Raw genomic sequence first — 13,940 nt, forward strand, 5'->3', positions numbered from 1 at the left:
TTTCCCCACATGTAACTGGGTTTCCCCACATGTAACATATTACACTGTTTCCCCTCTGGTTTTTCTGAGACCAGATTATTTCAGAGGCCCTCACAAGACTGACAGCCTGCAATTCAGTTTCCTCTCAAAGCCTGAAAGGGGCCAAGCTAGACCAAAAGAACAGATCTTGAAAACAAAAAAAAAAAATCATTTTTCTAATTAAAACAATACATGTTTACTATAGAAAATTTGAGGAATTTAGAAAAGAATAAAGAAAAATACAAAAATATTCATAATTCCGCCTCTCAGAGATAAACTCTCAACCCCAGGGGTATTTTTTCCCATCTTTTATATTTATTTCATATATAAGTATATACACACATTTATAAATAGATCATACTGTGTATCATTTTATAAAGTGCTTTTTCAAACTTAACAAATGAAAAATTTCCAGTTATATTCAGTACCCTTTGAACACATGATTTTTAATGGCTGCTTATTATTTCATCACAGGATGTACATCATTTCTCAAATGTCTGACACTTTGTTTGCTTCTAATTTTCTGTGATTACAAGCAAAACTGTAATGAACCTCCCTGTTCATAAATCTGATGATATCCTTTATGATAAATTTCAAAAGTTGAATAATGGATCAAAGGGCATCCCCACATATGTTTTTTTTTTCCCCACACCACGCAGCATGTGGGATCTTAGTTCCCCGACCAGGGATCGAAACTGTGTCCCCTGTACTGGAAGCATGGAGTCCCAACCACTGGACCACCAGGGCAGTCCCTATTCACACATTCTTGATAAATGTTTAACATGGCTTCCCAGTGCTTAAGGCTGACCCATGTCCAGATATCTTTCAGGAATCTCAGGACAATATCTTTCTTTCTTTTTTTTTTTTTTTTTTGCGGTACGCGGGCCTCTCACTGTTGTGGTCTCTCCTGTTGCGGAGCACAGGCTCCGGACGCTCAGGCCCAGCAGCCATGGCTCACAGGCCCAGCTGCTCCGCAGCATGTGGGATCTTCCCGGACCAGGGCACGAACCCGTGTCCCCTGCATCAGCAGGCGGACTCTCAACCACTGCGCCACCAAGGAAGCCCAAGACAATATCTTTCTGATCATCATGTTTTACACCCTTAAACTGCAGATAAGGAAACTGCCACTCAGAAAGTAGAAGGGACTAACCACAGCCACATGATAGAATAACACAGTCATTAAGAGCACACACTCTGGAGTCAGGGAGTTTAAATCCTGGTTTTTGCCACTTCCTTGCTGTGTGACCTTGGGCAAGTTACTTAACATCTTTGTGCTTCAGTCTCCCTATCTGTAAAATACTAATACCTATCTACCTGATAGGGCTGTTGTAAGAGTAAATGAAGATAATGCCTGAAGAACTAGGATGCTGAGCCAGGCCTCCGTCTTCCTGTTCACAGTGGCTGGTGTTTGGTGAGCACTGGACAAATGATAGTGCTATGGCTATCCCCCCACATTGCCCCTTTGAGAGATTCAGGGCTCAAGTCCCTGACAAATGGCCACTCAGTCTCCACCTGGGCACCTCTGGGACAGAGAGTCACTCAGTCACTTGCAGCAGGGGAGTAGCTCAGTGGAGAAGGGAAAGGCAGGAACCATGGAAGAATGTACTCACCCTGCCGAGTCTCAGCCTCAGGTGACCACCTCCAGCCTGTCCAGCCCAACGGCTTCCCTAGTGCATCTCCTGGATCCCACAGAGAAGGGGCCACTTCCAGAACTGACCCTGTCTACCTGGTGGTCTGTACAAAGCAGTTTTAGCTCTGCACCCTGGTCCCCCAGCGGGCAGCTGGCACCTCTGCCCCAGCCAGGTTCCAGCCCTCCTCCCAGCTCTTATACCTGCCCAGAGGGTGGCAGGCCTTGGCCCCGAGCCTGCTCCGGTTCCAGCTGGAAAGACCTGGCAGTCATTGTCGTCCATCAGAAACTCAAATCCCACAAACAAGACCTTGTCACCTCAGGCCCCCAGCTCTGCCACCACCAGCCCAAAGAGGTGGGGTTTACTCAGCTCCTTGTCTCTAACCCGGAGCCTCTCACCCACAGCTACTAGGTGCCACGTGGTGCCTGAAGCCCATCACATAAGGTGCTTCCTTAAGGGATGCAAGTGTCCAGGAAAGGGTCCTTCTTTGGGGTCCCCACCAATCACCCTGTGCTGCAGGGGAGGCCCGGGGCTGGGAGGTGAGAAGGGGCAGCCTTGCTGGTTTCCCACTCTCACATGGGGTGCTGATTCTTTCCTCATTGGCCTGTTGTGCCATGGGGTGAGATCTTGTCCAGGAAGCCCAGCATCTGGCATACAGTAGGCACACTGTCAGTGGGGTACTTCTCTATCCCTGGCTCATAGGGGAACTTCAGTGAATGCTGTTGTTGAAACACAGAACCTCCAGTTTGGAAGGGGCTTCAGCCAGTCCCAGAACAAGCGGTCTCCACCCAGGGCAGGAACTCCTGAAAAAATATGCCCACCAAGGGTCCCCCAGCGTGTTGGGTGGGTAAGCCCACTCTCTCGGGTGGCTCACTCCAGCTTCATAGACCTGAAAGAGACCCCCTTCCTGCTGGCCTTGGTGGAAAAGACTCGGGTCCCCAGATCCTCTCCCCATGACCAGGTCTCCTGGGGCAATGCCCGCTCCGGGAAGGTGGGATACCAAAAGGACTTGTATTATGGGGAAAACATTCAAGTGAGGAGCCCTGTTGCTACCTCAAACATGGCTGTTGCTATATGTGTTTGAGCTGTCAACAGCTTGGGGGTCACACGTCTGGCCTTCCCTGCTCTCAGGACCCCTCTCCCAAATCTATTTCCTCCACGCTCAGTTCCTGAACCTTTGGGTACTTTGGGAGGCCAGTGAGATGTGCCTTGCTGTCCCATTCTTCATCCTCAAGTCTAGGAATGCGACCTGGCAGGAAAGCCAGTTGCCATGTAATTGGCCCCTAAAAAGCTTCCACGATGAGATTCTAGGCACCAGAGTGCTGAATGTCCCAGCTCTGCCTTGCAGCCTGTCTTGTCCTTTCCCCACCAGACCACAGGCCGCCTCTTTGAGAACTGAAACAGTCACAGCCAGGAAACAATTTCAATGTCCAGTAAAAGGGGAAAAGTTTAAGCGACCCATGGAATGAATATCCCCTCTGTGGATTATTTCTAAGTATTAAAAGTGACGTTTGCCAAGAGTTCATAAATGCACGGGGAAATGCTTCTGCCACCCTGTAAGATGAAAAAAGCTGGATATAGAACTGGATATGCGGCACAGTTTCAGCTCTGTGGTTTGCTGAGTCGACTGGCTTCACCCTGACCCTCGGATGGGTGCGTGACATACCCCTTCACACATCCTGAGAGGTCTGATTTCTTCTCTGATCGCTGTGACAGACGGTCTTTGCCCTCCTCACACAAGCTCCACTCCTTTGGCTGCTCACTCAGCCGGCAACTTTATTCTTCACTGAGAAAACGGAAGCCATCCGTCGCTCCCTCACCTTCCCGACAGACCCACCTGCATCTCACCCATCTCTTCCGCCTCCCGACAGACCCACCTGCATCTCACCCATCTCTTCCGCCTTCCCTCCAGGACAACGGAGGAAGGGCCCCTGCTGCTTTCGAAAGCCAGTCCCCTGGGCCTCCCTGGCTCTGTCGCTCTCCGCTTCTCCTGCCCGGCTTCTCTCGGCCTCACCCATCTCTCGCTTGCCCCTCTCGACACAACCGTCCCCTCCACGACTGCTCCATCCTCTATCTGCCTACACTCCACCTCTACCTCTTCTTCACTCTTCAACCCCCTGCCTTTGGCATCTGTCTCTACCACGCCTGCTCTTGCAAGGTCCCCAGCAGCTTCCGTGTCGCCCTAGGAAGAGGACACTGCTCTCATCTTCCTTCAGCTCCTGTGCCGCTTGACAGAGCGGTTCTCCCTGACAACACGCGGTCTTCATCTCCCTCCTCCCTCCTCAGCCACTCCCTCCCTCTCTGTCTTTTGTGGCCGGCTTCTCCTCTCTTAACCACTTGCTAGAACCAGGAATTCCACCCCCCCCCCTTTTTTTTCAATTTTCTACTTTATGAAAGAAATGATATATGGATAGTTTTATTTAATAAGATTCAAACAATTCATGATAGATGTTTTGGCAGCAATTATTGAAGGCCCTCTTCAACTGTCCTCTCCCAATCTCATCCACTCCTGGAGGTAACAACTATCAATCTTTTTTTTTTTTTTTAATTTTTAAATTTTATATTATTTTTTATTTTTTAAATTGAAGTATACTTGATTACAACATTATATAAGTTATAGGTGTACAGAATAGTGATTCACAATTTTTAAAGGTTATATTCCATTTATAGTTATTATAAAATATTGGCTATAGCAGAGTGGCTGGGCCCGTGAGCCATGGCCGCTGAGCCTGCGCGTCCGGAGCCTGTACTCCGCAGTGGGAGAGGCCACGGCGGTGAGAGGCCCGCGTACCGCAAAAAAAAAAAAAAAAACAACAAAAAAAAAACCATATATATATATATATACATATATATATATACATATATATATATATATATATTGGCTATATTCCCTGTATTGTACAATATGTCCTTGTAGCTTATTTTATACAGAATAGTTTGTACCTCATACTCCCCTACCCCTATGTTGCCCCTCCCTCCTTCCCTCTCCCCACTGGTAACCACTAGTTTGTTCTCTGTATCTGTGATAGAACCAGGAATTCTTTATTTTATTTTATTTATTTTCAATATTTTATTTTATTTTTTAATACAGCAGGTTCTTATTAGTTATCTATTTTATACATATTAGTGTATATATGTCAATCCCAATCTCCCAGTTCATCCCACCACCACCACCCCGCCTGCTTTCCCCTCTTGGTGTCCATACATTTGTTCTCTACATCTGTGTCTCTATTTCTGCCTTGCAAACCAGTTCATCTGTACCATTTTTCTAGATCCCACATATATGTGTTAATATACGATATTTGTTTTTCTCTTTCTGATTTACTTCACTCTGTATGACAGGCTCTAGGTCCATCCATGTCTCTACAAATGACCCAATTTTGTAGAGCCAGGAATTCTTAACTTCCTGGTTTTTCTTCTCTCTGTAGACCCTCTCTCTATGTGACCCTATCTGGTCTCATGGATTTAAATATTGTCTAAATGCGGATGACTCTTCATGACTCCAGGCTAACTGCTACCCTGGGCTCCACACTCATAGGTCTCTTGCCTACATGACTTGGATGTCTCCACAGACATCTCAAACTGATCGGGTCCAGAAAGAACTCTCCACTTCCCCCTCTAAACCTGGTCTCTCTACCCCCGACCACATTTAAGCTGTTTTCCCTGTCTTGTTAAATGGCACCGTCACTCATCCTGTAACGAAAGCCAGTAACCTGGGAGTTGAACTTGACTTCATTCCTCTGATCCCTCACCTCCAACCAAGGGTGTCTAACTCTTCAGAGCTCCAGAACAGATCTCAAAACTACCCCTCTTCTTCCCGCTCCACTGCCTCCACCCTCATCCAAGGCACCGTTACCTCTCAGAGGCTGGTTCAATAGGCCCTTTACCCACCTTCTAGCATCTTCTTGCCATCAGCTAGAGTGATCCATTTAAAACACAAATTAGATTATATCTCACCCCTGCTTACTCCACAGTCCCCGGTGGCTAGTCACTGCATCAACAATAAAGGCCTGGGCTTCCCTGGTGGCGCAGTGGTTAAGAATCTGCCTGCTAATGCAGGGGACATGGGTTCAAGCCCTGGTCCAGGAAGATCCCACATGCCACAGAGCAACTAAGCCCGTGTGCCACAACTACTGAGCCTGCGCTCTAGAGCCCACAAGCCACAACTACTGAGCCTGAATGCCACAACTACTGAAGCCCGCGCACCTAGAGCCCGTGCTCCGCAAGAGGAGAAGCCACTGCAATGAGAAGCCCGCGCGCTGCAACGAAGAGTAGCCCCCGCTTGCTGCAACTAGAGAAAGCCACACAACAACAAAGCCTCAATGCAGCCAAAAATAAACAAAAAATTAAAAAAAATATATATATATAAAAGGTATTTTAAAAACAAACAAACAAACAATAAAGCCCTGCCCAGGGCTGCTGAGGCTCCCGCTGTACAGTCCTGCTCTGTCTTGTCCTTCTTCTATCACCCATCAAGTGCCAGTCGTTCTGACCTTCTTACTTCCTTGAACATCTATCAAGCTTGTTCCTCCTTCAGCCTTCGCCCTTGCTGTGCTCTCTCTCTGGAATTCTCTTATTCTGGCTCTTTGAATAACTCAGTTTAAATGTCACCTCCTAAGAGAGGCCTCCCTGACTACCCTATTTAAAGCAGGTTCTGGGACTTCCCTGGTTGCCCAGTGGTTAAGAATCCATGCTTCCACTGCAGAGGGCATGGGTTCGAACCCTGGTCAGGGAACTAAGATCCTTCCCGCATGCCACGTGGTGCGGCCAAAAACAACAACAACAACAAAAGCAGGTTTCCCTACTAATTCTTCTAATTCTCCTTCAGCCAGTGGTTTGTATAAGGAACATAGCCTTTATTTTTTTAAAAATCACCTCCTCTTTGGAGCCTTCCAGGATTTACTCTCCATTCAGTTTCTATCATGTTGGTCAATTTAGCCACTTGAATGGGAGAACCTAAACTGTTTTTCCGCTGGGGGATCAGCATCTTCATTTTGTACAATGTGATACATAATTCTTACAATCATTTAACGCTTCATGCCTTCTGGAGTAGAGCTTTATATGGCACACACTGTGTGCCTGAGCTGGACACCACCCAACAGCGCAGCACAACAGGCTCTGAAGCTGGATGGCCCTGGGTTCCAATCAACCCCAGCCCTGCCACTTCCAAGCTGTATGACCTTGAACAAGCATTCCAGTTACCCATTGCTGCGTAACAAACTACCCCCTAAATTAGTGGCTTAGAACAACAATATTTTGCAGTTTGGGACAGCTCATTTCTGCTCCACTTGGCATCAGCTGGGGCAGCTCCAAGGCTGGGGGCTGAATCATATGAAAGTTCCTTTTCTCACATGTCCGGGGCTTAGCAGGGACCGGAGCTGGAGTTGTTGGCTGGAGCACCTTCACGTGGCCTCTGCATGAGGCCTGGGTTTACTCCCAACATGGTGGCTGCGTCTCAAGGGAGAGTGGATTGAGAGAGAGACAGAGAGACAGAGACTGAGAGACACAGAGAAACAGAGGCAGAGAGAAACTGAGCTGAAGAGCCATATTGCCTTTTATGACCTAGCCTCACACTGTCACTTCTGCCATTCTCTATTGGTTGAGGCAGTCACAAAAGTCTGCTCAGGTTCAAGGAGAGGGAACATAGATCACGTGACTCAACTGGAAGAGTGTCAGTGCCACACTGTAAAAAAGAATAATTGGGATGAGCTATATATTGCTGAGCCTATCTTTGGAAAATATAATCAGCCACAAGAAGTTCCTACCCTTTCTGAGATCCGCTGCTGAAGTGTTGAGCACAGAGCCTGGCATGAGTGCCCAGGGCTCAGGAAACCCCAGGTGGCCTCCCCGCCTGCATGGAGCCAATTCTGGGCCCCTGGCTAGTCTTACTCTTTTCACTGTTGCCCTGGTCTGACCTGAGTCCAGAGCCCCACCTTGACCCAACCCCTGGGCCCCTCCCCACCAGGGCCTTGCTGCTCCTCCCCAGGCTCTTCTGGGGCTGCCCTTACCCCTGTGAAATGCCATGCTCCATGAGGTCAGGAACTCACCATTGACAAGTCCACCAGTGTGTCCCTCAGGGTCCCGCCTGGTGCCTGTGGACTGGGTGAGTGGACAGTCAGTGGGGGCAGGAGAGCAGGTGCCTTGCCAGGATGGGGGTGGAAATGCCCCTGAAGAAGTGTTTGCAGAGAACCTGCTGAGTGGCCCTGTTCCTTACCTGGCTCCGTGGGGGGGGCGCCCAGAGGAAGGATCCGAGGATAGAGGGGGCACTTACACACCTAGACACACCTAGATGGGGATAAAGCCGTGCCTCACCGGGAGAGGGCATACCCCGGGAGTGTATTCACCGCTGCGGGGCAGGTGGCACAGAAACAGAGTGGACCTGGGCCAGCTGTGTGTCAAGGGCAGGAGGAGGTGAAGCAACAGGTTTGGGGGAAGAGGAAGAGGAGGGAAAGAGAGAAATAGAAAAGGAAGGAGGAAAGGGGGAGAAGGAGGAGGAAAAGGAAAGGAAGGGGAATAGAGGGAGGAAGAAGAGGCTGCAGACCGGTAAACACCAGCCTTGCCCCCCACGCCCGCCAGGGGGTGCTACCCTGAGAGTGAGCGCCTGCCCGCCGGGTAGCCAAAGGACTGCAAGTGGCTCTGCCCAACAGCGGCTCGGTGGCGATGGGAAGTAGCAGCGAGGAGCGGGGGCGGGGAAGGCGTGACAGACACAAGGGAAAATCAGCAACACAGGAGCACAGTTATGGAAGGAAAGAAACGACACCCACCAGAGCCGGGGCTCCGGGGTTATCCGGAGTTGCTCCTGTGGGGGACGTGTGGGGATCAGGGCAACCGTGTCCAGCTCGGACCAGCCCTCACGGGAGCCAAAACCTATTCCCAAAGCATGCGCTGGTCTGACTCCTGAGAATGGGTCGCCTCCATTTTAGCCCTGCAGAACCTGAGACCGGGGTCAGGGGAGGAGGGAGTATGCCTGGGATCACAAGCCGCTCACGGCGTGCAGAGCCGGGCATGCACCCAGGGCCCGACGCTCCCCACGACTGTGAGAAGGAAGCCAAGCCAGAAGATGCGGAGCACGCCCTGGAGGCGCGAGGTCTGGCTTCCATCCCGGCTCTGTCGCTAACCGTGGGCTGATCGCCTGTCTTCCCTTGGCTTCAGTTTACCCATCTGTACATTGGGATAATCGGTCTTGCTCTGCGAGGTTCAGGGGGGCGGAGTTCGCGCACGCTCTGCACAGCCTCGAGGGGCGAGGTGCTCGGCGTGTATATGGATGCTGGCTCCCGCGATCTGAGGTCCACCCGGCCTCTAGCTAGGAGTCCCCCCTCTCGCCGTTCGCGCGACCCCTGCGCGGACGAGGGGAGCAGGGGCGCCTCCGCCGGGTGCGTTCCCCAGGTCAGCAGGGGAGGGGGCGGCGGCGGAGCGGAGGGGAAGGGAGCCCGGGCCACGGCAGCCCCGGCCCGCCTGACCCTCGAGGGGGTCGCTGTTGCTTCGCAGATCCCTCCCTCGCTCGCTGCCTGTGTCCCTCCCTGCCGCTCCCGCCGCGTCCGCCTTTTGTTCGCGGAGCCGCGCGCCCCCGAGCCGAGGCGGCTGGGCGGGGAGCTGGCGGGGCTGCGCGGGGGGCGGGCCGCGCCGGGCGGAGCCGGGGCCCGGGCAGCAGCCGGACTCGGAGCCCGAGAGAGAGATCGGCGTGCAGGCAGCCGGGGCCCGGGCGCGCTCCGGGGGCGCGGCGAGGCCGAAGGGGCGGGCGCCGGGCGGAGCCGGAGCCGGAGCCGGGGCGCCTGGAGGCGATCGGGCCGCTCTCTCCGAGCCCAGGGCAGCGGAGAGACCGTGCGGCGGGGGTCGGGGCCGGAGCGCAGCCGGGGGTCTGAGGTGGGCCGAGAGGAGCCGCGGCCCCAGCGGCCGGAGGGGCGCCAGGAGCCTCCCACGGGGCGCGGAGGCCGGGCGGGCCCGGGCCATGCGCGCCGCTCGCTGAGGCCGAGGGAGGCCGCGATGGAGGTGCCGGCGGGGGAGTCCCCGGCTCGGGGCTGCGGCCCCCCGCCCGCTCCCGCTCCGGAGAGGAAGAAGAGCCACCGCGCGCCGTCGCCGGCCCGGCCCAAGGACGTGGCCGGCTGGTCGCTGGCCAAGGGCCGCCGCGGCCCAGGCCCGGGCTCAGCAGCCGCCTGCAGCGTCGCGTCCTCGGCGCGGCCCGACAAGAAGGGGCGTGCGGTGGCGTCCGGGGCGCGGGGCTCAGGGACCCGGGTGGCCGGTGTCCGCACTGGGGTCCGCGCCAAGGGCCGTCCGCGCCCGGGGACCGGGCCGCGACCGCCGCCACCGCCGCCCAGCCTCACCGACAGCAGCTCGGAGGTGTCGGACTGCGCGTCGGAGGAGGCGCGCCTGCTGGGCCTGGAGCTGGCGCTGAGCAGCGACGCTGAGTCGGCGGCCGGGGGCCCGGGGGGAGCCCGCACCGGGCAGCCGTCCCAGCCTGCGCCGTCCGCACAACAGCCTCCGCGGCCCCCCACCTCCCCCGAGGAGCCGTCCGTGGCCGCGTCGTCGGTGGGGAGCAGCCGCCTGCCACTCAGTGCCTCGCTCGCCTTCTCCGACCTCACTGAGGAGATGCTGGACTGCGGGCCCGGCGGTTTCGTGCGAGAGCTGGAGGAGCTGCGCTCAGAAAACGACTATCTCAAGGTGAGGGCGCTGGTGCGGGAAAGGGAGGCGGCGGGGAGGCGCGGGTGTCAGCTCCACCGGCCTGAGGCATCAGCCGGCCCGCTGTCCTACCGCACGAGCTGGGAAAGGGGCCTAAACCCTCAGGGGCTCCCTTACATCCCGTTTCCCGTTGTATCTGGGACACCTTCTCCTGAGGAAGGAACCTGGAAGAGGAGACTGCCCAAAGGACCCTGATTTGGGAAGGGGGGCTTGAGAAAAGTACTTTGGAGGATGCCTAGATGCGGTACTTGGGATGGGGGTGGGTACTCAGTGAGGGGCTGGACCTCTGATGCAGCTGCTCAGAGCCTCCACCCCGAAGCCAGAGGCCAGGCCTTTGGCGGCTCTTTTTTCTGGGACAGGCACTGCTGTGCGGTGCTGCCAGGGAGACCTGTGGCCATCCCCTGCCAAGGAGAGGCCAGAACACCATCCTGAGTCTTTACCCAGGGCTTTCCTGGCTCAGGCCTGTCCCTGCCTGCCTTTCAGGGCGGGTCCTGTTTGAAAGCATTGACATCTGGGAACATCCCCTTGGCTAGAGTCCGACTTCCGCCCTAACGGTCCCACAGCCTGGGAGGATGATGTCGTGGGAGAACCGGTTCAGAGGCAGCTTCCCAAATCCCAGGGTATTGTCTTCTGCCCAATTTGGGACAGGCCCTGTACACACAGCAGCTGCATTGGTGCCCCACGGCAGTGCCCATCTCCTTCCCATGTTCCCAGTGAGAGGAGGGAAACTGACATCTGAAAGGGGCCTTTCCTCTGGTGGGGGGGAATGCGGTGTGGACCTGAGAGTTTCCCCGGGAGAGCAGGCTTGGCCTTCACGCTTTCAGTGGACATAAGCACCTGCTGGGTGCAAGCCAGGCTCTGTCTGCCCACTGCCTGGCACCGAGGCAGCTTTAGGGACAGCCCAGCCCTGTGTGTCGATATTGACCTGGGAAGCTTCATGGGTTCTGCCGCCACTGGCTGGACGTGGTTTGGAAGAGGCTGAAATGTACCTACTCTTATTAGTTGATGTCCTGGCACAATACCCAGAGCACCCCTGGCCAAGAGCCACCGAGTTCACGGCACTCTGCTAATTTATGTCTGTCCAGCAACACTTAGCTTTGCATTGTAGCTCTTCTGGCCAAAAGGGTTTCTCTCTCATTAGAGTTTGTAAGGTCTTACTTAACTGTGTCTCCCCCTCCCTATTTTCCCCAGCATCTGCTATCCAGCGTACGTTTAGTCACTGTTGTAGAATAGGACAGGGTCTGTCTGAATCAGAATAAATCTACCCCTTTAGCTTCTAACCTTTCCTCAGGCCAGGGCTTAGTTTTCTCATCTGTTAATTGAGAGGGGAAGCCTTCCTAAAGACCCCATTCGCTGTTGACGATCAGGGGTTCAGTCAGCTCCTATAGTATTCAAAAGCCAGTGGTGAGGAGAAGACAAGTGGAGGGTGGGTAAGAGGAGGGAGACAAGCCAGAAGGAGGCCTGGCCCTGCCCAGTTGGTGCTCTGAGCTGCTTCCGGTACTCCTTGCCTGAGCTGCTCTAAACTCGGACCCCGAGCTTCTCACTCCTGTCTCCTGGCCCCAGCTGCTCCCCCTGGCAAGGGAAGATGGGCCATAGAGCTTTGCTTTAGGGTCTAACACACCCACCCCTGTGGGCTCCTGTTCGTTCCAGGAAGTCAGCAGGCAGAGCTCTGGAGTCCCTATGAGCCACCCATGACTGTTAAGATGGAAAATAGTTCCAGAAGGCTGGGGATTGAGCCTAAGGTCTCACAGTGTCCAGGGCCAGGCTGGGGACCTTCCACTGCCTGGGTCAGGGTGCAGCCTCAATTTCCCCCATTCATGCAGTGTTTCTGGCTTCATGTGCAGGCCTTAGGCCACTGTTAGATCTGGGGTCTGTGCCTTCCTGGCTGTGTGATCTTGGACCAGTTACTTAATGTCTCTGGACCTCAGTTTCCTCGTTGTATAAAGGGACATCACACATCTTCCAGCCTTAAGGGTTAAATGAGTTATGTGTGCAAACACCACTAGAGCGCCTGGCATGTAGCGAGCCTCAGATGAGGGTAATTTCGATCACTGCTATTCTCAAGTGGTACGTGACACATTTCCGTGGGCGCTTATCATGTTCTCTTGTGGACTCCATGGGGGCAGAATAGATCCTCCTCCCCACCTGAAGCAGTCCTGGCCCCTCGTTCATTCATTCACCAACTACTTATTTAAGGCCTACTGTGTACCAGACACTAGCGCAGATCTGAGGATACGGCCATGGGCGAGGACGAAGTGTCTGTTTTCATGGAGCTGTTCGTCTAGTGGGGAGACTGGGATTAAACAATAGTCACACTGCGTCACAGTACGGATCGTGATAAGGGTGGGGAGGGACACAGTGTGCCGAGAGCACATGAAGCTGGGGCTGGGGGTGCTAAGGGAGGCCAGGGGCTGAAGGATGAGATGGAGCCAGCTGTATAAGGAGCTGGAGTAAGACCATTCCAGGCCAAGGGAAGTAGGAAAAAGCTCGTGGATTTCGAGGATCAGTGCCAAGGCTGGAGAGAGGAAGGAGATTGGATGGAGAGGTGAGCAGGACCAGACTGTGCGGTTACACTGTGTATACATGGGTCAGTCCCTGAACTTCTCTCCAGCTGCCAGCCTCACAGAGGCAAGATGAAAGTCTAGAGGCCATGGATGTGGGCCATAGATGTAGAGGCTGTTACAGGAGGTGTTGTTTTGTTCATTCTACAGATGGGTAAACTGTGGCCACAGCGGAGAGGGGACTTGTTCCAGGTCCCAGAGCCTGTTCTCCAGGCAGCCAGGCTTGGAGTAAGAGTACCTTGTACTCTTGACGTGTTTCCTGCCCCTCTGGGCCACTTTGCTTCTAAGATGCAGGATCTGAGTTACCAGGAGAAGGACTTCAGATCCCCAGCGTGTTCCCAGCAGTCCTCGTGCTGCCTTGGGTTGAGTCCCACTGAGTCCAGTGGGGCCCTGCTCGAGCTCACCTCCCAGCTGGCGGGCAGCACTGGGAACCATCAACTGGGGAAGACCTTGCGGGTGACGGCAGATCTCCTGTGGCATGAGGCTTACTCTGGGGCCCGAGTGGAAAAAGTGGAAATGGGGCAGCTCTCTCTCAGTGAGACGATAGGAGGAGCTGCTACAGAGAAGGGAGTGAGCTTGCTGTCCGTTGAGTTATTCAGAGTTATTCAACCTTGCATGTTGGATAAAGACATGGGGTTTGTGGAAAGCAGCTGGCAAACGGCACAAAATGTGGTGGTTGTGATTACTTGAGGAGGATATTTATGTGGAGGCTGTAGTTGAGTTGCCTGACCTCAGCCTAGGAAGTCTGAAGGTTATTAACTTTTAAGGTTCCAGGATTCTAAGAGATAGCTTTGGCTGCAGGGCAGACATGTGGACTGTTTGACCTTCAAAACCCTGGTGGTCTGAAGTCTTCCATCTCCCTGTCACCACTAACTGTTGCCCATGCACCTTTTGAGGACATGCTGGGAACCCACCTGGTGTGGATGGAAGAATCTGAGCGTTGGAGCCCAAAGACCTGGTCTAGAGACCTGACTCTGCTATTTACTGTGTGGCCATGAGCAAGTCACTTGGTGTCTCTGAGCTCTTTTTTTTCATCTATAAAATGAAGATGATGGAA

The 13,940-nt window shown here is 53.9% G+C and overlaps 1 protein-coding gene across 3 annotated transcripts in view; it reads left to right on the forward strand.

Moving 5' to 3' along the window:
* Positions 1 to 9,351: 9,351 nt before the first annotated feature.
* Positions 9,352 to 13,940, forward strand: part of MTCL2 (microtubule crosslinking factor 2) — a 67,164-nt gene continuing 62,575 nt past the window's right edge. For all 3 annotated transcript variants that reach the window (XM_060079384.1, XM_060079385.1, XM_060079387.1), the window contains exon 1: positions 9,352 to 10,304. In XM_060079384.1, the coding sequence (XP_059935367.1) occupies positions 9,630 to 10,304 (675 nt within the window). In that variant the 5' untranslated portion in view covers positions 9,352 to 9,629. The remainder of the gene's footprint in view (positions 10,305 to 13,940) is intronic.

This window comes from Mesoplodon densirostris, chromosome 16 (genome assembly GCF_025265405.1).
Source record: "Mesoplodon densirostris isolate mMesDen1 chromosome 16, mMesDen1 primary haplotype, whole genome shotgun sequence".
Taxonomy (NCBI): Eukaryota; Metazoa; Chordata; class Mammalia; order Artiodactyla; family Ziphiidae; genus Mesoplodon; species Mesoplodon densirostris.